This window comes from Poecilia latipinna, unplaced genomic scaffold (assembly GCF_001443285.1).
Source record: "Poecilia latipinna isolate Pla-1442-1.1 unplaced genomic scaffold, P_latipinna-1.0 Scaffold626, whole genome shotgun sequence".
NCBI lineage: Eukaryota > Metazoa > Chordata > Actinopteri > Cyprinodontiformes > Poeciliidae > Poecilia > Poecilia latipinna.
In genome coordinates this window covers 293,479-319,014 of record NW_015113242.1, presented here as the reverse complement: position 1 = coordinate 319,014, position 25,536 = coordinate 293,479, and the positions used below count along the sequence as shown (strand labels likewise).

Below are 25,536 nucleotides of genomic sequence, written 5' to 3'. Positions count from 1 at the left end.
ACAATACCAAAATGTTATCAGACTCTCAGGTCTACATGAGGAATAACATCAAGCTTTTACACAAATTAATACATTTATTGAAGAAAAATGCATGCTTCATTTTAAAAATAACACATTTCAGGTCCACATGTAAAATAATTGCAAGACTTTTTTGTGTCTGTAGATTTAAACATTTTTCAAGATGTTTAAATGAATTAAATTAAGTTAATTTACAAAGCATGACTTCCCAACAAATGTACTGTAAAGACACTCAACCAAAGACATCGTGTCTATATTCAGAAATATTTAGTCAGATTAATCAAATCATGTAAATTCAAATTCAAAAACACTCATCCTGGGTCTATCCTATTACTGAACAATGCAATAAAGTCTGTTTATTTCAATTGGTAAGAAGTTTGTTTGTTTGTTTTTTCAATCTGAGGAAACTCAGCTGATTACATCAAGTCACTGACTTTGCAGCAAACCCTGATATTGAGCAGCAACTATTATTATTATTAGTCTTGTTTTTATTGTAGTTGTTTTTTTTTTGTTTTTTTTATTGTAGTTGTTGGGTAAAACTAGGGTGCAATGTAAATGGACTAAGATCCTAAAATGTGTTTTAAACATGAAGAATGTCTTGTTATAAGTCTTGTAACAAGATATTTTTCATGTTCTAAGTGAAATAATCTTCCAGTGCAACTAGCACTTTTTAAAATCAATATTAATGAATTACGTACTTAGAACGTAAGTACGTAATTCTTTCTGAAAAGTTACTTGTAAGTTAGTTTTGTCGTATTTCAAGTGCACTCACCTGTTTGCACTAGAACCTAGATCAAAACGTAAGGTTAGTAAGGCTTGGTGTTTTTGCAGTGCATATCAGGTTAAATCTGAACTTGATGATCTTCATTTGTTTCCTTGTAAAGCAAAGATTATCAGAGAGGATTCCTAACATGTTTCAACACATATGTACACACTTATTCTGTAAGAAGGGGGCGTCGGTGGGTCATGTATAACAAGATCAGGAGAAACCGGTCTGCTTGGCTCAGACTCCATTTGAGAGCAGAGCAGAAGGAGGACCAAAAATCTGGATCAGGGTGAGTGTTTACTCCATATTTGTCTTGTTTCCCTACTGTCTTGAGAGAGTTTATTCTCTTTGAGCTTTTTGGACCGCAGTGAATATTTTAAAACTCAATTTTTGCAGTTTAGTCAATCTGAAATTATATATTAGCTGTGAGAAGGAGGGGAGGGGCTTCATATGAGTCAGGCATGATAAGATCAGGAGAAACAGGTTATTTATTTGGCTTCACTGGCTTTAAAAAAAATATCCCTATTAAATACTTGTACTTGCATAACATGATAGGATTTTTTCTAAACACTCAGCCTCGGCAAAAACTAGGCTTATGGTCTGATTTTCAAATCATGCTATGTAAAAGAGCTCATCATTTGAACATCAATCATTTTTTGTCACCTTCCAGTGGTATTTTTGTGAGTCAAACTCAAAGTATTGCATAATTGGGAAGTGAAAGAAAACTGAGGTATGGTGTTATGATTTGCGACCAAAATATTCAGCAACCTTTATTTCAGTCTGGGTTGCACAGCTTTTGAAAGCTCGTAAAGTTGCAGTCATACATGTACCTTGTTTATCAGTGAGAAAAAATGTTCTGGAACCAGAAACTCATTTTCAGAGTAATTTCACTTAGAGTTCCTAGAAAGAGTTTGCTGAACCTTCTTTCAGAACAGATTTCATTTTCCAGACTGTAAATTAGTGACATCCGCCTTAGTCAATTCTGAAAATGATAATTAGCAGGAAGGAATCTCAATATTTTCTACTACTCAGTGTAACCAGAGAACTATACTGTGAAAAAAAAAACATCTCTAATTTACAGTAAAATACCAGCAGCTGTTGTTGCCATAATTTTACCGTATAAAAACGGTAAATTCCTGTAAAATTCTGGCAACCACAGCTGCCAGTATTTTACCGTAGATCCATCCGTCCATTCATTTTCTGTACACCCTTGTCCCTAGTGGGGTCAGGAGGGGTCATGTTGCCTATCTCCAGCGAAACATTTTGGGCGAGAGGCGGGGTCACCCTGGACAGGTTGCCAGTCTGTCACAATTTTAGTGTAGATTATACAAAAACTTTTTACATTGCACAGATTAGATGCTTCAGTTGTTGTTGCAAACCAACTGAAGCAGCTCTGTACAGCAAGATGGAGATGATTGAAGATGGAGAAACATTTGGTGCTCACATCAGTTCTCTTATTGTCAGGCTCTGACATGTCAGAGCAGAGCTGCAAGAGCAGCTGCTCAGACTTCAGTTGACTGCAAATCCATGTGCTCTGACATGTCTATGGTGATGTCTACACACAATGTCATAGTATGCCAATTTTTTTCAGAATTTCTCCCTACAGCAAACTTCAGTGTGAAAGCTGTACACTTTTGAAGGAGGCCTCTGATTAGATGAAAAACCAAGAGATTTTCTAACATATTTTCTTCTGATTTAAGTTGTAGGTCGAGATGTGCGAGGATGAAAAGCTTGCTGGCATCCTGGATGATATAGTTGATGATGAATTTCGTCGCTTCAAATGGCATCTAGAGAAAGAGACCTGGAATGGAATGGAGCCCATCAAAACCTCCAAGTTGGATAGGGCAGAGAGGCACGACGTCGTGGACCTAATGGTGCAGAAATACCAGTTTGCTGGAGCTGTAATGGTTATGGGGATTATTATGGAAAAGATCAACAGAAATGACCTGGTGAAGAAGCTCAGTGACCTGAGTCTTGAAGCTGCAGTAGTTGAAGGTCAGTAACAGACAGAAGGACTTCATATCCTTCTGAGCCCAAAACTGATCCAAAGGAGAGTCAGTTCTGGATTTCAGATGCTTGACCCAGAGGTACATAAGACAAGAAACCCGTGTTTCTTGTCTTATGTACCCCTGGTTTTATGTACCTTAGACCACATGATGGTGGCCTAAAGTCCAACAGAGTCCATTTACAATTCATGTAAATGGAGTCTACGAATAAGAGTGCATTTATTAATAGGCAAAGTTGTACAATTTTCCCTCTTTACATTTTTCATTTTCATGTCTGCCATTTTCGGTCTCAAGTTTCGTCTGAATTAAATTCTCATGGTCTGTAGTTGCAATGACCCCCTCGATTAAATAACTTGACATAAAAACAATAAATTTAGTCTGAGTCTTAATTTGCTGAATGTTTCCTCTTGTATCTTTGCTTCTTTGTTCAGATTTTGCTGGTCGGTGTCAACATGGCCATAAAGAATATCTGAAGAAGACATTCCAGTGTCTCCGTGAAGGCATTGCAGAAGCTGGAAAGAAAACCTTTCTAAATGATATCTACACAGAGCTCTACATCTTGGATGGAGGAACTGGACAGGTTAATAATGAACATGAGGTCAGACAGATTGAAACAGCAACCAGCAAACCAGGAAAAACAATACAACTAGACGACATCTTTAAACCCGAACCTGAAAAAAACAAACCAATCAGAACAGTGATGACAAAGGGAGTGGCTGGCATTGGGAAAACAGTCTTAACACAGAAGTTCACTCTCGACTGGGCTGCAGACCAAACCAACCAGAACATCCAGTTCATATTCCCATTCACTTTCAGAGAGCTGAACACATTGAAAGAGAAAAGGTTCAGCTTGGTGGAACTAATTCATAAATTCTTTATTAAAACCAAAGATGTCTGTGGCTTTGAACAGTTCCAGGTTCTGTTCATCTTTGATGGCTTGGATGAGAGTCGACTTCCTCTGGACTTCCACAACACAGAGATCCTGACTGATGCTACAGAGTCCAGCTCACTGGATGTTCTTCTGACAAACCTCATCAGGGGGAAACTGCTTCCCTCTGCTCTCCTCTGGATAACCACACGACCTGCAGCAGCCAATCAGATCCCTGCTGAGTTTATTGACATGGTCATAGAGGTCAGGGGGTTCACCGACTCACAGAAGGAGGAGTACTTCAGGAAGAAATTCAGAGATGACGAGGAGAAGACCAACAAGATCATATCCCACATCACAGCATCCCGAAGCCTTCACATCATGTGCCACATCCCAGTCTTCTGCTGGATCACTGCTGATGTTCTGGAGGATGAGTTGAAGAACAAAGAGGGAGGAGAGCTGCCCGTGACCCTGACTGAGATGTACATCAAGTTCTTGGTAGTTCAGATCAAAATCAAGAAGAAAAAGTATGACGGAGGAGCTGAGCAAGATCCAGACGTCAGCAAGATGGTTCAGTCTCTGGGAAAACTGGCTTTGGAGCAGCTGCTAAATGGAAACCTCATCTTCTATAAATCAGACCTCCAAGATTGTGGCATAGAGATCAAAGACGCTTCTTTCTCAGGAGTGTTCACTGAGATCTTTAAAGAGGAGACGGGGATGGGCAAAACCTCCGTCTACTCCTTTGTTCATCTGAGCATCCAGGAGTTTCTGGCTGCCGTCTACATGCTCCACAGTTTCACCACAAGGAACACAGAGGTAATGAAGATGTTCCTGGAAGAAGATGACCACTCATCTTTGTATTACTTCTTGACTTTTTTCATGACGTCCAAGAAAACAGACCATGGCTACTCACTGGATAAGTTCCTGAAGAAAGTCATGGAGAAATCCCTCAGCAGTGAAAATGGCTACCTGGACCTGTTTGTCCGCTTCCTTCATGGTCTCACTGTGGAGTCCAACCAAAAACACCTAGGAGGCCTGATGGGTCAGACAGAGAACAGCCCAGAAACGATCCAGAGAATCACCGACAATCTGAAGAAGATGAACACTGATGATATCTCTCCTGATAGAAGCATCAACATCTTTTACTGTTTGATGGAGATGAACAACCTCACATTTTGTAAGGAGATTCAACAGCTCCTGGAATCAGGGAAGAAACTCTCAGAGGTCCAGTGCTCAGCTCTTGCCTACACGCTGCAGATGTCTGAGGAGGTTCTGGATGAGTTGGACCCGGAGAAGTACAACACAACAGCAGGTGGACGACTGAGACTTGTTCCAGCTGTGACAAACTGCAGGAAGGCTGTGTGAGTCCAGATGTCTTCATGGTCTGAATGCTGATTTGGACTTGCTGTCCTCATGTTTCTTCTTCATTCTTCAAGAGATTGCTTCTGGGCATTTTTTTGGCCTTTAACATCTTCCTTCACCCTTTGGACTATTTCAACCATTCAAATATCTTAATGTTCTGCTCATCCAGGACAGCACTGTTGCAGCGTTTGGTACTTAGAGGTTTTTTTTTTTAATCATTTTTTAAAATATCCCACTTTTATCAGTTCTTGTGTTGAAATTAATAGAAAATGCTGACAACTCAAGAAAATCTCTGTTTTATATGAAAGATCCAATCATCCAGAGACATTTTTTAAACTTCTAACCCCTCTTGACTCACTGGGCTGCTACCACATGATTCACCTCTTAGGATCTTTAGCTGTTTTTATAAACTCTTTGTTTAGGTTTTTATGGAAACTTGGACATTACGATTTCTTCTAACCCCCAACCCTTTGTTTCTTTGAGACAATGGACAGACCACTATAGATGCATGTTATCATATTTTATTGTGTGTTTATAACGGATTGTGTGATTGTAAATACAACTTAGTATTTCTTCTCTAATCACAGACTTGGTGGCTGTTGGCTCTCGGAGACTGAATGTGAAGTTGTGGCCTCAGCTCTGCAGTCCAAACGCTTCCATCTGACTGAACTGGAAATAAGTCAGATCTGCAAACTGAAAGACTCTGGAATGAAGCATCTGTGTGAGATCCTGGAGAGTTCAGCCAGCATAGTGAAGTGTTTGAGGTTTGTGTTCTCTATTTCTCCAATAAAATCAATCACGGATATTTTAACATGTGTAATGAATAATTTTATTCTGATGCATTATCTTTTAAAACAATATGTTGTCAGAATAGTATTTCTAAAATGCTTTACCTCACAAATGAATTATTTTTTATTATATCTGACTTTCAGACTGTTGAACTTTATTTTTCTCACATTAAAATGCTTTTGCCTGATGAACAAAACTGAGGAATATAAGACAGTGTCTTCCAACACTTATTGTCATCAAGTAACCTGTGTATAATGTGTACAGTATGCTGGATTGGAAGATTAATGCTTAGGTACATCAGTGTTAAGGGGGACATCTAGAAAGGTTAAAGTTTTCCACCAATCCATGGAAAACGGATGAGGAGAAGACAGAGCACCAACCATACAAGCCTGATGTAGTACTTCACCACCACATCATCTTTTAAGAAATGCTCCTCCATTTTTTGTCCCATAAGTAAAAATGAGCTTCCAGTGATTTGGATGCAGATAAATAATGATTGCTGTAGAAACTTAGTCCAGACGTTGTTGTCTTGCACACCACAGGTGACTTAACGATAGATAAACTACATCAGTCAGCCCATTCTCCTCTGACATCAGTTCATCATGTTTCTATGATTTTTACATGCAGTGAATTTATTTAATTTCTACATTTGTATTGTTTTTTTGTTCATATTTCAGTTTTTACCTGCATCCTGTTGGCTTAACTATTTTCTTTGTTCAGGTTGGAGAGCTGCTGTTTGTCAGAGACCAGCTGGTCATCTCTGTTCTCAGCTCTGAAGTCCAACCCGACCCATCTGACAGAACTGGACCTGAGTGGCAACACAGACCTGAAAGATTCTGGAGTGAAAGAGTTCTGTGGTTTCCTACGTACTCCTGTCTGCATAATACAAAAACTGAGGTCAGAAACCATGTTTTAGTTTAGAGCTGATGTTTCTTATGTGGAAACTTTATCTTTGTCCACTTTCACCAATGGACAAATGTTGTTTTCTTGACCATTTGTGTTATTACCCCCTTGGCGAGTTACTGGAAAAGGCTCTGGAAGCTACTGGTTGCTAGTTAGTGATGTGGTGGAGATCTCTGGTGTAACATTGAGGAAGACTTCTGTGAATAATTCAGGAGGTGGAGAACCTGTTGGCTTTAAATGTCTGATCACCTCCTGCAGAGATGACAGTCACAGGTTCAAAGCTGTCAAAGACGACAAAGCAGGACACCAAGACGTATCTGGGCCTCTGTGCAGGTGACTCTCTCAATAAAATGCTGCAAAACGTTTCACCTGCAGCAGGCCAGGGTTCAGTCCGGTCTGTACAAATAAAACCCGAGGATCGTGACCATTTGACCCATCACATCAGAGACGTGTTTTCTTTTGATGTCCTTAACGGTTTTTAGCAACGATGCCAGCAATCCTTTAATATTTGAACTGACACCTATGATGGGTCCGTCTTCCACAGGTTGCCATAGAAACTTAGTGCAGATGTTGTTGTCTTAGCCACAACAGTTTGATATATAATGTCAACCAGCCCATTCTCCTCTGACATCAGTTCATCATGTTTCTGTGATTTCTACAATCAGTGAATTTATTTCTTTTCTACATTTTTTATTAATTTGTTCATATTTCAGTTTTAACCCGCAATTTGTTGACTTCAGCTCATTTGTTTTAATCTATTTTCAGACTGCAGGACTGCGGGTTGACAGAGATCAGCTGTGCTTCTCTGGTCTCAGCTCTGAGGTCCAACCCGTCCCATCTGACAGAACTGAACCTGAGCCTCAACTACGGCCTGAAAGATGCCGGAGTGAAGGAGCTTTGTGGTTTTCTCCAGACTCCTTTCTGCAAAATAAAGATATTGAGGTCAGAAGCCATATTTTTAGTTTAACGCCGATATTTCTGATGTGAAATTTGTAGGCATATGGCGGATATTTTTGTGATCTACACCGAGGCTCTCCATGGAAAAGTTTGTTTCTTCTTCTTCTCTGGCTTGGTCCGGTTAAAGTTTCTTTGTTGTTAATAAAGCACAAGCAATTCATCTTCCCAACATCATGTTCAACCAGTCACAGCGCTAATTTCACAGGCATTAACCACGTCTGCAGAGAGAAGGTCAAAAGTTATTTTTTATTTGGATAAAACAATAAAAAAACAATTGGATATTTCTTTGTTCATGTTTCAGCTGTATCCTGTTGATTTCAGCTCACGCGTCTTATTCTGTACTCAGATTGAGCAGCTGCAGCTTGTCAGAGGTCAGCTGTGCTTCTCTGGCCTCGGCTCTGAAGTCCAACCCGTCCCATCTGACAGAACTGAACCTGAACTACAACAAACGCCTGAAAGATGCTGGAGTCAAAGAGCTCTGTGGTTTCCTACAGAGTCCTGACTGCAAAATACAAAAACTCAGGTGCAAGCTTATTTCCCTTCATATCTCAGTGAATACTTTGGTATAATTAATTTGAAAAACAAAGGTCATGTCTTCTGCTGTAATACATATTTTTCCTGAATTTGTTCCTGGACTTGGAGCTAAGGTTTAATTCAGTCCCTAAAGTCAGTTTTACATTAAGTGTTCTTCGTGACGCCATGTCTTTGTGGCTGTGCAATAATTAATGTATCTGCATTAATCTACATTTGTTCGCATTTCCTCTGAAATTTCCCCTAATTTCTTCACTTTCTGTAAAACAATGTAATAATTTGGCTGCAGAAGCTGAGTTTGTATCGACGCGTACGCTGGTGGAGCTGATATTTTAAGAGTTGAAGTCTTTGTGAACGCAGCAGCATGATGTCATTGATATTAAGTAGCGATCTTTAACTGGTTCTGTTGGACTGTCTTAACCTGCGTCTGGTTGGCTTCAGCTCACGTCTTGTGTTGTTTATTCAGTCTGGTGAACTGCAAGCTGTCAGAGGTCAGCTGTGCTTCTCTGGCCTCGGCTCTGAAGTCCAACCCTTCCCATCTGAAACGACTGGACTTGCTGTCGAACAAACTGAAGAGGTCAGATGTTCAGCAGCTGAAGGATCTCGTAGAGACTGTAAGGTCAGTAGATGGTTGTGAGCGAGTCCGGCTACGGTCAGCAGTACTGAACCAAACCCAGTCCAAAGCATCAAAGCGACGCTGCAGTGTTTCCAGTAAAGCTGCATGCTGAATGGCGACATGCCAAGGAGATAGAATCTTGTTGTGTTCCTGTTTCCAGGAATTCAAGCTCGGTATCAGCTGCCGGTTTTTCAGCATGTCTCCAGACTGCGTGCTCGTAATTGTTCAATCTGTAGTAGCATCTCAGATCTGATCTAAGACTGTTTGTTCTCCCTGTTCAACAGAAACAAACTGATAAAGTTTCATGTTTGTCCCTGCTCTGAGATCAGTCTAAGTGACTCTTATTTCACAAACCGTCATTACGTTTAGCCACCAGGTGGTCTTTCTGCTGAAGTCCACTCGTCACAGCTGGACATTTGTCCTTCTGTCCTTAGTTTCATCCAGACGTGTTCAGGGACAGCCTCCGTGTTTATTAGTCAGCTGATGTTTCAACGTGTTCACCAGCAGCAGAGTGTGTGTGTGTGTGTGTGTTTTGGATGGAGCAGCAGGAAATCCCTCACCAAAGTGTTTGTGAAGCAACGACGCCTTCGTGAACCTCAGCAGTTTATTTCCTCTGTTTACTTGAATGGAGCCGTCCGAGGACGCTAAGTGTGTGTACGTGTGTGTGAGCTTGGAGTTCATTGTGTTCACTCCAGCGTGGTAAGATGAGAGCTGAAGGTAAGGTTTCCTGGATGAGCTGCATCAGTGACTGTGAGCTGATGACGAGAGGCTGGAAGCGCTCACCGATCTGCTGCTCCTTTCTTCTCTCTGCAGGGCGTAGTGACCTCGGAGAAAAGAGAGAAGCATCGCTGTGTCCTGACGATCCTCCTGATGACCTGCTTGAAGAGGCAGTTTAAGAGAGATTCACGATGATGAACTTTGAGATGAAAGATTTTTATTTTTTTTATCCTGTTTATTTTCTCATATCTGTTGTTAAAGTTTCAAAAACGTTCTGATTAAGGAGACGTGAGTCGACTGATTCCATCTCATCAGAGCAGATGGTACAGATCCAGGCTATGTTCTAACATCTTAGTTAGTAATATTCTTAGTTATATACCGCAGTTATCAAACACGCGATCGATTCAAGAAGTGGTTCGCCAATTTTGCTTGTGAATCAAAAACAAATGGCAAAACGCTGCTGTTTCACCTGTCACATTTTCTTATTTTAGGATTTTATTGCATGTGCGTTTGCAATTAATTTGCGCACCTTTGTGCGATGCAACCTTAGGGATGATTCCTCGAATGACTCGAGTTCCTCAATTATGAAAATTCCTCGAGGAAAATGCATCTGCCTCGAAGCTTTGTGTTTTATTATTTAGCGCACCGTGTTCCGGCCGGGTCATTATTTGTGTTGGGCAGCGCTCTCACTTCTCCTTATGAGTTGTTGCTAAGCGTTAGCAGCATAACGTCAGATTTTCTGGGTTTTTATCGTTTTCTGTGGGACCTATAAGCATTTTTAAATGAACTGGCGTGACGGCCTTTCTCCTCCTGTGACTCCATGTTTCGAGAGACATGGATTTTTCCACAGTATTCTATTAATAACAGTGATCGCTGCAGTACTCAATTACTAAAATATTCCAGTCCTCGGACCCTCTCCTAAGGTTCACACATCACATAGTAATAATAAATCATTATTTGTCAAAAAAAAAAGTACAAAACAACATTGAGGAACCTGTATTCTAATTTCCTTCTTCTGATGGTTTCAAATGTGAAGTGTCAAATGAGCTGTAATGTGTTTTTGACTACTGACAAAGCGCTTCATCTGTGCCCTGCGAACCTGAGCACAGTAAAGGTTTTTATTTTTAAGTTATAAAAAAATAAGTCCCCAAGGTTTGCAACAAGCTTGGGATCCTCCATTGTTTGATATGAACAGATTAAGTCTATAATCAGAACTGATGCATTAGTATCACAGACATGTTGTGCTTGTTTATTCAGTTTAAGGCGTCACGTTGTTTTCACTTGGCCTGTTTTACATGCGTCGTTCTCTCCATGTCGCAGTGGAAGCGAATGAAGCGCCGCGGCGCGTCGGCTCACGAGGAAAACCTCAGTGCTTCATGAAGCTTCATCTCGCCATCACTGCTGATATTGTTTCTCTTTGGATCGATGAAGATTGCGTTCAAAATCAGCTCCACTTTGTGGCTTCATGAGTTTTGGTCTGAACTTGATTCAACTGGAAAGTTTCTCTCTGATTTATTTTCAGCTTGCAACTAAAACAAGTGGAATAAAACTCGATTCAACAGTTTCCAGGCTGCAGTTTTCTTCATCCTCATGCAGTTTTTAGACGGTTTTTTCATAATATTTTCTATAGATGTTTGGTCACTTTATCTACTGCTGCACTGAGCTCAGTGACTAAATGATGGTTTATTAGAGAGATGCAGCTTTTTTGATTATTTTATATCAAACATTTTTTATTTTCTTCTTTATGAAGGTTAACATCTAAAACGTAAAAATAAAGTTTATTGCGCTTCAGCATCTCCTTTACTTGCATTGGAAACATTTTCTGGAGCAGCTCAGAGATTTTTGTACCCAAGAATCAGATCTTTATGAAGCATCTAAGGTGCTATTCCAGGCATTGGTCACTAGGGTGCACCAAAGATCCTTCTCTGAATCCAAACCTGCTGCAGTTTCTGTGGTCGTTCCTTTGGTCACCGCTAGTTCACCTGCAAACATCCATCTGGCTTAAGGCATAAGAAATTATTTTGAAAAGCTTCAATATTTTAGTGAAAGGCTCCAGGAAGGAAGATCATAGCGGCATTCAGGAGGAACATGAGATTAAAACATCACCTGATCCACAAAGGTTAGATCAGACAGCCAGCATTAAACCTTTGGTCAGGGTCAGGGGTTACGGTTAGGAGCCAGCGCCTGAGAGGGAAGCCACTGCAAGAGTACATCAGGCCCGAACAGTTTGAACTTCTTTTGTAATCCTCCCCTAATGGATCCTGTCTTGACGGATTAAAGCACATATGTCAAACTTAAGGCTCGTGGGCCAAAACTGGCCTGCCGTGGCTTTTTGTGTGGCCCTCAAGACTCCAGACGCTAAATTACATCAAACAGTCCACCCAGTTTTCTGTTATTTATTCTGTGATTGTGGAAATTCACGGAAAATCAACAGGTTCCCACATTTTTTCCCCGATAATGCATAACTGTAAGTTTATTGCAAATTTTCCGCAAAAAAAATCCATTGGGTTTAACTGACTACTAACTCCCACCTGTAGGTGGCAGTATGTTGTACTTTTGCGACACCGCTGCCTCAGCCTTATTTGACATCAAGTTATTAATTTGTCCATCATCGACACCAACGATTAACAAACTCACAAGCGCCATACATAAACGCAAATATTGCTAAATTCCTTGAAACTATTTCTTCACTAGTTCCACAAAACTAGTTAATTGCAAAAACAAAACAAAATAAAACAAAAAAAATTGCAAAATCATGAAGGGACTGAGCAATATGAGGAGATGTTTAATTTTAAAAAGTACTTCTAATATTCAGAGACAGGTATTTATTATTATTTTAACAGTTTATAATGGGTTTTATCAATACATTCTGGCATGACCGGCCCTTTAAGAACATTTATTATCTTGATCTGACACCAAAACAAAAATGAGTTTGACACCCTTACATTAACGCATCTGTTGTACAGAATCACATCCAAAGTATGTAAGTGTTTGCAGTGATTAAGGAAGAATGGTTATGTCTCATCTTTGGGAATATTTAGTTCCATTTTTTATTTTTATTTTTTTGAAATGCCTACGATACAATCTCAAAGATGGCAGAAGGTCACCATAAATGTAGAAAAAAAAAGATCAGAGCAGAGAAGCAGAGTTTAGGATGTTTAATACAATAAATGACTGTACAGCAGACACACACACACACACACTCTCTCTCTCTCTTTGTGTCTCGCTCGGCCTCCCATCCCAACATACTGTAACACAAAGAGCCAAGGAAACACAACGACCACAGCAAACATCGCATGAACAAACACAGTGATCTACAGAGTCTTCACTTGGCTTAGCGCTGGCTCTCTGGCCATTCATGTGGAAACCAACAATGACCTCATCGCCGTGGTAATACTGCGGCGCTCCCGTCATTTCTCACAGTCAGCAGCTGCAACGGTAACACAGAGAAGAGAAACTGCCCAGACGACGAGCTGCTGTTTTAAAGGAGTAGTCTGGTTATTTTCAGATGACTGAGTCACCGTTATTGAACCGTCTCCATGCGGAGGGCTCGTCTCTACGGTTTATACAAGCATGGCACAGATCATAATATTATGCTATGGACACATTGTCCTGAAGAACAAGAAGACATTCCGTGCTGCGGAAAACATCTCATGAAGAAGACAACGCAGTAAAATCCAGACCACCTCGCTGTTGCTGCTCTGCTCCCCACCTGGACTCACAGCAATCTGTGTTGCCAGAGTGAAGCGTTACTTTGACAGCACAAAGCGCTTAGTGTCATCCCAGGAAGAACTAACGGTGTTGTGACAACGGCTGGGTCTCTAACCAGAGAGACGCAAGATAAGAACCTAGGGCTGGATGGATTCTATTGAATTCAAGATGGTGTCAAACAGCCACGTTTATTTTTATGAGTTGTTAAAATAAATGAATGTCTGAAGCGTCGCCTAAATTGTTCAGCTCTTACATTGCTCTTCTTCGTTTAAGGCAGTTGTCATGGATCAATGGACGAAGGACTCAAACTGAGGCTCACAATCAGACAGACCAGTATCCGATGACAGAGAAGTTTTTATTTGACTGAGACAAAGACAGATGCAGAAAGTCCATAAATAAAAAATATAAAGAACATCTGAATGAGAGACAATTTAAAATAAAGGAACACAGGAGGAAAGCATGGATATGAGAAGAGAGGACAGAGTAACGCCCGTGTACTCTGGATAATAAAGTAGAGAATGAATTTCGGGAAGGCAAGGGTTAAGTGAAAGCAGGGCCGCGTGTGAAGGGTAGCAGAAATTAAACAACATCTTAGGACATGAAACACAAAACAAAAACTGAGATGTGTCATCTGAAAAAGCTGCTGAGCTCAAGATCAACTGGACTTTTAAAGGTCGCGAATGAAAATCCCACAAAGGTCACCGAGATGACGTGAAACGGACAAAAGCAATAAATAAAATTCCTTGAAAATGAACCACTGAAAATCAGACGTTTCTTCTCAATCGTGTTTCAGCAGAATCGTTTCAAAAAGCCGACCAGTGAAACATGCCTGGTCAAAAATGATGGTACCTGCAACTTCATATTTTTGCTGCTCAACTTTTTAAGGTAACGACTGCAATCAATCTCTGTAGGCGTAAGCGAGGCTTCTGCACCCGTCCACAGGGATTCTGCCCCATTCCAGGGCAAACTGTCTGAGGTTTGAAGGGCGTCTTCTCCCGATGGCGTAATTCAGCTCCTAGACGTCCTATTGAATGTAGAAGGACAATCAGAACAGTCCAATGTTTTGCTCCCAGCCATTCTTGGGGGTTTTCAGCTGTGTTTTGTGTCACTATTGTGTTGGAAGACACTAGGCAGCGTATTTCTCTCCAGAACGCTCCCTTGAGATTTAATTTTATTCTGCACAGATTTCAGAGGAAGCAAAGCAAAGCAGCCCAGAACATAACCCAGCCTCCTCTATGTTTGACAGCAGACTTTGCTCTTTTCTAGCTCTGCTTAATTTTTGTGTGACTGAACAAACAGCCGATATGTCCTGTGAAAAAGCTCAAATTTTGTCTCATCTGTCCAACGGACATTCTCCCAGAAGCTTTATCAATATGACAAAAACGTCTCCACTTGTAATATTATTCACATTTTGTTAATCTATTGAGATGGAGAACCCAGAGGAGTTGAAAAGCAGGCTACACGGATGCTGAGCAGGACCTAAGAGCGAATGAGGAAGTTAAAACTACGTCTATCGATCACAATACACAGCTATTAAACCTCAGACTTCACCGCGTCGGACCGTGCTGCCATAAAGACCTTTAAAGAGGAGCGGCAAAAGCAAAGGAGGTGGATTAGTGGTGCTTTTCAACAAGCGATGGTGACATGCAGGACATGTTATTGTGAAATATGATCTCTGCTGCCTGGAAGTTGAACTGTTAGCATCTTAGCATAGCATCGCTGTCATGAGCCTGTCGTACAGCCACAGCCTTCAGTCGGAGGCCTCTTCTGATTGGCTGTAAGACTTGATTTGATTCAATTTGATCCCTCCTGCCACATGGATGATATGAGTTACAATATTTTTTTTTTTTTAATTGAATTAGAGAACCAAAGTTCCTACACGATATTGAAATGGAAATCGGGTAAAGTGGTGGCGAACGTTGGCAGACGTCGAGGCCTGAAGAGTAAATAAAAGTAATTTAAGGAATTTAAAAGCCTGTTTGCGTCAGCATACTTACATCGACTTCGTTTACTTTGATTCGACGAGCATCTCAACACACCAAGGTCTTCCGTCGCAGACGCGGAGGTGTGACTGGGTGAATGCGACATACCTGAGAAAGTGAAGTTGGAGCAGAGAGCAGAGCAGCAGCGACGCCTCACTCCCATCACGGATCACTGACGGCGCCCAAACAAAACCACACGCCCGCCGATGTCACCACCACGGCTGCTTCTTAACAGCTTCGTGTTTCATTCATCCTGATAAACGACGTTTTGTCTGCGGTAATCGTGAACGGGGATTCGCCAACCATCACACACTCTTTGGTTTTCCCGACAATTTACCTCTGAGCCTGACAGAAAATGAACCAGGAAGCTGCTAAGAAGCCATGATCTGATGGGGGGGGGATGGTCACTCCAAAGTATGATTTATCCACATTCACTTGTAAACAGATAATCTGGAGGTCCTCTGGGGGCCACCGAGGGGCCACTGAGTCAGCTTCTTTACACAGAAGAGTCTAAACCCTAGTGGTTACTGCAACCGAGCTGCCTGTTGCCATGGTGATCTGCCAAAGTCAGATTAATAGAGGACTTGTAGTTTCGCGTCATCAGGCGTTTTCAGGCACTTTGTCATCCCCCTCTTCCTCCTCTGCCCCTGCAGAAAGTTAACGCGGTAGTGTGTGAGTTTTCATCCACACCAGGAGTTAAAAAAGCTTTTTTCTGTCACGTCGTCTTCATACCGTTCCAGGTCAGGTGGTCCGCGGCCGTGTGGTCAGGTGATTCATCATCGCACTTTTCAGCTGGAGCGCAATCGTCTGAGTTCGGCGCCGGATCTGTGACGCCGTGGCCGGGCGAGGCCTGGGACGGGACGTCTGAGCCGATGTCTTCACCTTCGTTTTTCGCCTCGGTCTCCTCTTTCTCCTTCTTGGCCAGCTCTGCTCCGGGAGTAAAGACACAATCAACGAGGTCAACGAGAAGCGTTCTAAAAGCTAAAAGTCAGAACTCTGCAGGTTCAGAATAACCCTGGGCTGCCATGAAATGATGACCGGAGCAGAAACTGCTTGCATCTTCGATTACACCAGGCAGCAGCGCTGATGAATGAAATGCAGCCCATCGGTCAGCAGTGATTTCTGAATCTGTAAGGAAGCCTGGTACAGCTTATGACACCAACTTAAAATATTTAACAATGCTTGGATATTTTTTTTTAATTCTTAACAGTGGTATTCGACAAGTGGATTCGGTTGCTACAGTAACTGTGGGAGGGGCCTAAGAGGACGTCTGAGTGGTCCAAATGTCCATGAAATGTCCTGGCTAAAAAGAACTTCAGTTCTGTTTGTGTCTAGAGTAAAATGTTTTGTTTTTTTCTAAATCTAACAAGATAAATTGTGTTTTTTTGTTCCCTTAACAATCATTAAACAAACAACATTGTGTAGTTTTCCATCAGTTTTTAGGCCAAAACAAGTGTTTGTTCTCGCGCCTGCTTACCGTGCACAGACAGCTCCTTCCATCGATCTTTGTTGCTGGCGATGACGCTGGAGAGGTGGTGCCTCAGAGCTGGCAGGTCAATGGCCGTCAGGGAAAAGTTCATCTGTCCGTCGTCGGTGTTTCCATGGCGATTACTGCTGTGTCTCTGCACCGACTCCACAGTGACTGAACCGCTTCCTGTTAGGCTGAATGAAAGCAGCGTCGTGCAGAGCATAAGTGAGGTACCGATAAATTGTTCGCATCCACCAAGAGCATTCGGGGAACATCGACACGGAGGAAATCTTACAAGCAGCTTTCATGTGCATGTTGAGATGCATGACAGACAGTCGACTGGATTAATGATTAAGAATATCACTGGTCATACTGATGCCTTGAAACCAACCGTGAGAACTACGAGGGCTACTTCTGATCCTGCAGAACTTTATTTTCATAAAGCTACACGGCAAGAACACAAAATCTTACCAAGTATTTTTATCACTTGAAATAAATCAAAACTAACTTACAAGCAACTTCTCAGTAAGAGATAGGAGATTTTTAATAATTCCTATATTTGTTAAATTACTTATTTGGTTTTTGAGTAAATAATGATGAAAAAGTACCAGCTCCATCGGCAGATTACATCATCTATAACAAGACCTTTTTCTCATACACTGAAATAATCTGCCAATGCAGCTAGTACTGTTTCATCAATATTAAGGAATTATTTTCTCAAGACCCAAATTTCAAACATTTTATGCTTCAGAGAGATCATTTTTAAAGATTTGAGACTAATAAAAATGATAGATATGATTTAATGAGACTCATATAATCATATTACACACTAATCCCAGCCAGCATGCCTAGGTGGGACCCATGTGGGGACAAGGAGGGCAGACTATATGGGTCCCATATGGGTTTGTCCGCGGGTTCCACGATGGCCCCACATGGGTTTGCCCATGTAGGGCCACAGCCCACATGGGTGCTACATGGGCCCTAATTGGACAAAACCCATGTGGGCCACCACCATATAGGGCCCATGCAGGGCCCATGTGGGCTCTGGCCCTACATGGGCAAACCCATGTGGGGCCATCGTGGAACCCGTGGACAAACCCATATGGGACCCATATAGTCTGCCCTCCTTGTCCCCACATGGGGCCCACCTAGGCATGCTGGCTGGGAATGTTACCCATGCGTCTTGTGCAAGCCTAGACACCATCCTATTTAGCGAATAATAAAAGGGAGAAGCTGATAGCTGCTGGCACAGTGTTTAGAGTCAAGTAATTGGATTTCCTGTGGAACAAAAGACTTCCTAATTCTGTCCGTTGAACTTCTCAGAGACTGAACGTTTCCCTCTGCTTGGTGAATGTGCTGAGTCAGAGTGGTTCTCCGAGCCGTTTCCTCATGCTCCTTGGAGGATTTCTTCTCCATACCAGCCACAGAGACAGTCTGTCCAGTCCTCCACCGCTCCCTTCTTAATGGTTCATGCTCTCCTAGTTCTTGCTAATCAGTCAACCCAAACCTCTTACAGATTGAAACCACGGTAACTCCTCCAGACTCCTCCAATCCAAAAATCAGCGTCTATTTTTTGTGGTGTTTATCAGCAGGAGGTCAGACTAGAATCAATCCTCACATCCCACTACCAGTTCTCTGTACTTTATCTCACATCCATCCTTGTTACGTAACAAAGTAGCATTGTCCAAAAACGTTTCGCTTACTGTCATGATCCATTGTTTGTAACTAAAGTCGGATGTGTGGAAGGAAGAAGGAGTGCCTAAAGTACGTTGCCCTGAGGTGCACCAGTGGAGCTGACCGCAGTCTCAGAGAAGCCGTGTGGTCTCTTGGTGAGGTAATCTGTTTTCCCTCATCTTCCAGACCTTTACTCTGGAGCTGGACGGTACTGAGACCAGCAGAAACCAGAGCATGTGACCCCAGCAGCACCAATCCCCTGCTCTGTGCAGTCGGTTCATAATCACCTTCTCCAGTGTCATTAAAAACATAATCAGTGCAGTTTACTGCTTTCTGCTGTTACAATTCCCCGTTGTTCATCATTAGTAATGTCACTGAAAACGGTGTTACTACCTGGACCTTCTGTTTCCACTCTCTTTGGCCTTCCTGTCTTCTTCTATCAGCGGTCCGATCACCTTCTCTGTTGTGTCAACCAGGACAGTGAAAGTGGGCTCCACGATAAAGTCTATGAAACCTACAACCAGAGAGGCAGATGAATGAGTGAATGCATTAGCATTAGCATTAGCATTAGCATTTCTTTATAAATGTGATAGACCGAAGCACGGAGCAGGATCAGGTTGGTACCTATCTGTGACTGGGCGATCATGGTGGCTTTGCGGTCACAGAGGGGAGAGAAAGGAAGACCGAGTTCCACCTCTTTATCTCCCTAAAGAAGAAACAAAATATGAAAGTTGAGGAGTTTTTTTTAGGTTTTTTCCTTTTTTATTTTTTTACACTCTCAAATCCGCTCTGTGTGCTTTTTGAATCAATTTCAAACCAACCTTGACAAACGATGCAAACAAAACATAAGCAGGCAGCTTTTGAACCTCCTGTCTCTAACGGTGCGTTCACACCAAACGCGTTGGGTGCATTAAAAATGCATCCAACCCTTCATAGTTTGATGCGTGTGCACTTTGAATGCAGACGCTGGACATTTAGCTCTACACCTGGCGCTTCGCACGTCTGGTTTACATTCAAAGTCTATGTGGAGGCGAGTCGAGAGCGTATTGAGGGTGCGTTAGACGCTCTAGCCGTTGTTTTCCGTTGCCAGTCTATTTGTAAGACACGCAGGACACGTTAGACGTGCCTGATGCGTTAAATCCTCCAAGCGCTTCAAATTACACCGCAACGGGGTCTCAACGCACCTCCACATAGACTTTGAATGTAAACCAGACGCGCCCGATGCGTTTAGTATGAACGCACCAAAGGACGCAAAATCAGTTGCTGCCTCCTTTCCAACACACTAAGCTATGATTTCTTAAGAGTTCATTTCTGACTTTGTTTTAGATCTGACAACAGAAATGGAAAAATAAAAACATCTGAGTGACGAGGTTTATCAAGATTTTTTGTAACATTGTCCTTGTTAAAATACAGATACACAGATGAAGATAAGATGGGTGGAACTAAATCGCATATTCTGCATGATGATGTAATTGAAATGCAAACTTAAGAAATAACTTCAAACAAAGTTGGTAGACGGTTTTTAGGTTTTCAAACTTAATCTGGAGAAAATATGATGGTATTGATGTGAATTTAGCATAAAAACACTGGCTCACTGTTTAGAGGTAAGTAATTGGATTGCCTGCGAAACAAAAGACCTCCTAAATCTGCCCGTTCAAGCTCAGCCACTCAGGGTTTCCCCCTGTGTATTATAAGCCTGGCGGGCTGCCAGGATTTACATGCCCTCAGGACTAAGCTCGTTCAATTTGTGCTTAGTCCTGGGGACTGAGAGAACTTGGCAGCTCAGGTTTCAGGAGAAGCAAGACATCAAACTGTGCACCTGTCTGAAGAACTCTTCCATCAGGCTGTGAGTCCAGTGGTAGTGCAGCGGCCAGGCTTTGGCAGGATGACTGATGTCTGCTGCGTGAAGCATCAGAGATAAAACCTTCACTTTGTCTATACTGGAGACAGACAAACAACAAAGATTTAGTAGCAGCGTAAAAGGCACAAACTATTTCAGAAATAGCTTTGTTATTCCTGAACCACAGCTCAGTCTAAAAAGAGACAGCCAGCCGTATGCTAGGTAAAAGCTGCCGGGTGTTTTCTTTTGTATTGTCAGTGCTGTTTACAGAGAGTACAGTCAGCCTCAGAAACACAGGCAGAATCAGCATGCTGACAGGCTGATGACAGCGTCTTCCCCCAAAATCCCATCCAAGCGTGAGGTGAAGAGCGTGACAGCCGCCTCCCTCCGCACCTTCTGCAGCACTGACAAACAGAGAGAGAGAGGCAGGAGCCGGACCGGTCGGACTCAGCGCTAATCCTGTGAAACTCTCTCTCTGAGCGGAGCCCCTACAGGGACATACTGGCCAATCTGGTCCTGGTCCAGCAGCCTGCAGGACCTTATGTTGGGCCGTTGCACCAAACTCCCACTGTTGATCTAGTCGTGTCCGTCAGATGGACCGGCCTCACACGTCTTCCAGGAAGCGGCGTTCACGACGGAGGATCTAAATTTGGAAACTTGACTGCTGATGAATCTGAATTGGGTCCTAAAGGAAAAGTATTTCCTGTCCACGCAGGAGGAAAACTGTGGACCTTTTCTAAAAGCTCTGTCATGACCCGTGTTTTTCTGTAGTTATTTTGGGATTTTCTGTGTTTAGTCCCGTTTCCCTGAGTCTCTGTGCTGTCCTCTCAGCCCTTGATTGTTCCCAGGTGTGTCTCGTTCCCTTGATTACCCCGTGTGTATTTAAGTCCACATGTTGTCTTTGTCTCTTGTCGGTCCTCGTCAAATGTATGTCTTATGTCAGTTGTTGTCTACTGCGTGCTTGCCAGTTGAACTGTATAGTCCTGGTTAGCTTAGCTCTCGTTATTCAGTCTTCAGTTGCTACCGGTAATTAGCTGCATGCTAACCTCTCTGCCTTGCTGCCTGTCATCCTGGACTGAGCTTTTGTTCATCAATAAATCACCATTTTCATCTACATCCTGGGTCTACCTGCGTCTCTCCTCTCCACCGCAAACCCCACTTCCTGACAAGCTCGTTTCAAAGCCGTTGTGCAGTATTCACAACTAGCCCCACACATTTCAGGCTGTTTCAAGAAGCGTCAACACATGAAATGGCAAACTTTTTGCTGAAACCGTCATGCAGACCCAGTCACTGGTATAGAAGCATTATAAGGTTTTTTGTTTAACCCTTATGACCTAAGTTTCAAATATTGGATATTTTTGCTTACACAGTTTCAAAAGTATAGTTTGCAACTATCAGCAACACATCAGTTAAATAGTGCTAATAAATACTTTATACTCGCAACTTTTACTATGTTTCATATGCGACCACATAGAAGTGCGAGAGCTAGAGACCTAGAGCACCCCCTTGTGGCTGACTGATGAAAAATGTTCAAAATATGATGCAAAATATTAAGAATTTTTGTATGTGTCTATAACTACAATTTAACATGAGGATTCTTTAAAAAAAAAAAAAAAGATAATGTCTGGTGACGTACTGACCCGTTTGTCTGTGTCACGGTGTTCCTCATGGTCTTGATCTGCTGGAAGTGGCAGGACATGTCTGTGGACATCACCATCTCTATCACCAGAGCCCTCAGCTCCCTGCCGGAAAATCAACACCATGAATCCCTACCGATCAGTTTGAGACAGACATATTCTCTGGAAGAGCTTGAATGTCATTTTCATCAGTTTTTGGTTGGTCGACATAATCTTTGGAGAAAAAAAAAAGAAAAAGCTTCTGATTCCCAAACATGGGCCCTGTTTGCGTCTGGCCACCACAAAAAGCATCAAAGTGCAGGTAAAGCCGTGAAGGTACAGCAGAAACGGTGACCACGACTTCAAATGTGAAATTCCATTTTAAGCGTTGCACACATCTCCGTAAGCGTCTGAAGCAACCACCTCTGCCGTGGACGACTTTGGAAAACACAAAGAACAGCAAACACAACATGAGAGAAACGGCTGCCACACAGCGATTCGCTCTTGATGATGTTCATGTCTAAACTGGTGAAATCTGGTTTGAAACATGTCAGGAAGTCTGTATTTGAGTTTAGGCAGACGACCGTCTACAGTCGTGTTGCTGTGACTTGTTTACAACTCACAACGGACCAAACTCAATCAAATGGCTTCTCTCTCTTTGAGGACCAATAAAATTTGTTTTGCTGTTCAAACCTAGAAAGTGTCTGAGCTTCAGCAGACATACGGAATAACTGAGCGGCAAGATGACGCAGCATATGTGCCTGCTGGATGTTTTAGTTTGTGTTCAAATGAACTGGTGCACATCTGCTGGTCAGGCTGGAGGCTGGGAGGATGCGGGAACGTTCATTATTAAGACGCGGAGCGAACCTCCAGTCTTCTTTGTTCAGGTTGACCAGGATGTTCATGTCCTCCTCGGCCATCAGCTTGTAGGCGGCGCTGACGTGATGGTTCTCCAGCACCGACCTGTCATTGTACAGGATGGCGACCTCCGACCTGACGGATGGATAAAAACTGTTCAGATTTCACAGACCCTAAATGCAACACGCTTGTCTAATTGGCTCCAGCTTCAGGGGCCGTTACCAAGAGACGACACATGATTCCTAGTCGATGAACTTCTAGTTTCTTTTTTTCGATCTTAAAGGTTTGTGTTCCAACACACACAACCGACGATCCTTTCCACTATTGTTGCCGGGTGTGTTACCTGGTGTGGATGTGGAAGTTGTTTGTAGTTCCCGTGTGTTCAAAGTCATGGATCGCCGCAGCAAAAACCATGGCAAGGATCTCCAGCTCGCTTAGCCAGTGCTACACACACACACACACACACACACACACACACACACACACACACACAATGAGTGTGTTAATGTGAAAGCTTTCTGTTCACAAGCCCTATGAGTAATGAGCAGCAAAGCCATTTCTGTTTGAACTAATGTATGTTTTATTCTTCAAACCCTAAGAAGCTCAGAGTCTTTAAACTGGTTGCTTTATGCAGAATCATGAGCAAAAGGAAACATCAATGTGTGTGTGAGTGTGTGTTACCATCAGTCCGGTGTGTAGCATCAGGAAGTGGGCGGTCTGCGTGACGTCGGCGGCGTGGATCAGGTTGTGGTAGGGGTTCCTGTGTTTGCTGTAGCCGTTCTCCAGAGCCTCAACAAACTGCACCAGGGCCTGCACAGGGATCTGAGCACAGGACTCCGGCTAGTACCGTTAGCATGAGCAACGCAGTGCTAACCCTGAGCCAATCCTCAAAGCTAATAGAGATAATAGGAATGCGTCTGATTTTGAGCTGTTTTAAAGATCGATCATCCATCCAATGTTCCTGTCAAAGTTTCCAAATCTCTGTAGAAGCGTCTGCCAAGCAGTGACATTTTGTATTTATACTCTGAGTCTGTATGGGTTGTTTTTACCTACAACATGATCCATATTCTTTGACCAATAATTTAGTAAAATGAATTGTGTGCTGCCACGTTCCTCTAATGTCAGAATCCACCCGAGTAGCCAGATCAAAATGCGTGTACCCTGAACCTGTTGATGAGGTCATAGCGGGTCAGCAGGTCATACACCAGGAATTTGAGGGCGTGTTCTCCAGTGGCCTCGTGGAAGGCAAAAACGTCAAAGGACCACTGATCCACCTCCTGGAAAAACAAAGTGAACAGAACCGTTAAAAAAAAAAAAAAAAACATCTAAATGACAGAAAGCCGCAAAATAAAGCCGAGCTCTTTCAGTGTAATATCACCGTTCGTCACTAGGGGGCAGTAAGCTATGTTTCTTCAGAAGAGGTAAAGCAGCAATTAAATTAATGAGTGCAATTATTCATTAACTCACAATTATATTTGAAGTTGGTCCCCTCATGATTCATGAGTTTCAGGTCTCCAGAATAGCGAAGGAGAGTAATTAGAGAGATAATTGAATATTCTTTTCTTTTCTTTTTTTTTTTTTAAGTTTGCACAGGAAGCCCTGAAGAAGGAACATATATCAGGAAACACGCCGCTCACCACATCTACATGATCTAATTCGACCAGCTCTTCCACATCTGTTATTTCTGTTTTTAATCAGACCTGTTTTCAGACTCTTCTGCTGCTTTGGTCTAACAAACGTCCTCCTTGCACACTTTGCTCTTTTTCGCAGTGATGTTATTTCCCTTTCATTCTTTTTGTAAATGATGCTTTTTCTTAATGTCTTTACACATCCTCCTTTCTTCAGTTGTTTTTTCTACTATTTTTTTTTCAGCAGAAGTGTATCCATACCCCTTGATGTTTACCACATTTTTTTCATGTTACAAATTTCAATATGTTTTACTGGGATTTTATGGATTTTTACAAGTAAAACATCTCAAGAGATTGAAAATGCCCATTAAAAACTGCACACAATTTCACATTTGCTGTGTTTTCATTAAATAAGAAAAGCAAATTAAAATCACACATGAATACGTTTCTCCACGCGACACGTCATTTAAAAACAAGCCGCGCCTTGGATCATGTGACTCGTGTGATGCAAAAAAAAAAAAAGTTTCCAGTTTTGCGAAAGAAAGAAATTTTGATATGGACAAAAAAAAAAAAAAAAAAGAAACCTCATCCTAACAGCAAAACTTTTTATTGACAAGTGTCTGGGGAATTGGTAAAACATAAATCTAACAGAAATAAAGTATAAATAAACTCTAAATCCCTGAATGATGTCCAGCTTCGCTCTGGGATCCTCTGCTCCTGCACGTTAGTTAGCTTCCGCTTCCAGATCGCTCTAATCGTGGCCTTTGGGAATCTGTACCAGTGTTTAATTGCTCGACGTGCTTCTCCTCCCGTTCGTTACAAGTTTTGAACGAGGTTTTCGAGGTTAGAAGAGAGGCTTTGATGTGACCGTTTTAGTTCATTGTATCACAGTAAAGGGAGACAAATATGTCAGCTAGTCACTTTTTTAGATTTCCATGAAAAGCATCTTTTTGCTCTTTGTCTTTTGTTGGTTTTGTAGCAAAGATCAAGGGATAGTAATACTTTCTTCTTTTAAAGGTTTTGTTGGCTCTAGTGGCCTTTATTTGAAAGTAGTTTGACAAGAAGGAGGGTTATGAGAGAGGAAAGACATGTGGCAAATGTCACCTGGCCGGGAATTGAACCTGTGACCACCGACATCAGAGCTAGGGCCTCAATACATGGGTTGTGCTTTGCCCCTGCGCCACCACAGCACCCCACTTTTTTCAAAGTTTAATAAGTAAGGTCTT

The 25,536-nt window shown here is 42.2% G+C and overlaps 2 protein-coding genes across 3 annotated transcripts in view; one reads left to right on the top strand and one right to left on the bottom strand.

The window, feature by feature from the left end:
- The first annotated feature begins 989 nt into the window (after positions 1-989).
- LOC106954090 (NACHT, LRR and PYD domains-containing protein 3-like) lies at positions 990-11,097 on the top strand. 2 transcript variants are annotated; one of them, XM_015043336.1, is made up of 9 exons: positions 990-1,073; positions 2,485-2,779; positions 3,222-5,019; positions 5,608-5,784; positions 6,530-6,706; positions 7,478-7,654; positions 8,016-8,040; positions 8,692-8,819; positions 9,630-11,097. In XM_015043336.1, exons 2-9 carry the CDS (start codon positions 2,497-2,499, stop codon positions 9,634-9,636), a joined length of 2,772 nt encoding a protein of 923 aa, XP_014898822.1. In that variant the 5' UTR covers positions 990-1,073; positions 2,485-2,496; the 3' UTR covers positions 9,637-11,097. The 2 variants fall into 2 exon arrangements, with proteins under 2 accessions (XP_014898822.1, XP_014898821.1); XM_015043335.1 differs by having other exon boundaries at positions 8,016-8,192; positions 8,667-8,819.
- A 2,483-nt stretch (positions 11,098-13,580) lies between these two features.
- LOC106954092 (calcium/calmodulin-dependent 3',5'-cyclic nucleotide phosphodiesterase 1A-like) overlaps positions 13,581-25,536 on the bottom strand; it is a 59,635-nt gene continuing 47,679 nt past the window's right edge. Inside the window, exons 8-18 of the mRNA XM_015043339.1 lie at positions 23,843-23,959; positions 23,364-23,504; positions 23,026-23,126; positions 22,692-22,817; positions 21,849-21,950; positions 20,188-20,308; positions 18,993-19,074; positions 18,762-18,882; positions 16,704-16,888; positions 15,959-16,153; positions 13,581-15,873 (exon numbers count right to left, since the gene is read on the bottom strand). Of these exons, the coding sequence (XP_014898825.1) occupies positions 15,827-15,873; positions 15,959-16,153; positions 16,704-16,888; positions 18,762-18,882; positions 18,993-19,074; positions 20,188-20,308; positions 21,849-21,950; positions 22,692-22,817; positions 23,026-23,126; positions 23,364-23,504; positions 23,843-23,959 (1,338 nt within the window). The 3' untranslated portion in view covers positions 13,581-15,826. The remainder of the gene's footprint in view (positions 15,874-15,958; positions 16,154-16,703; positions 16,889-18,761; positions 18,883-18,992; positions 19,075-20,187; positions 20,309-21,848; positions 21,951-22,691; positions 22,818-23,025; positions 23,127-23,363; positions 23,505-23,842; positions 23,960-25,536) is intronic.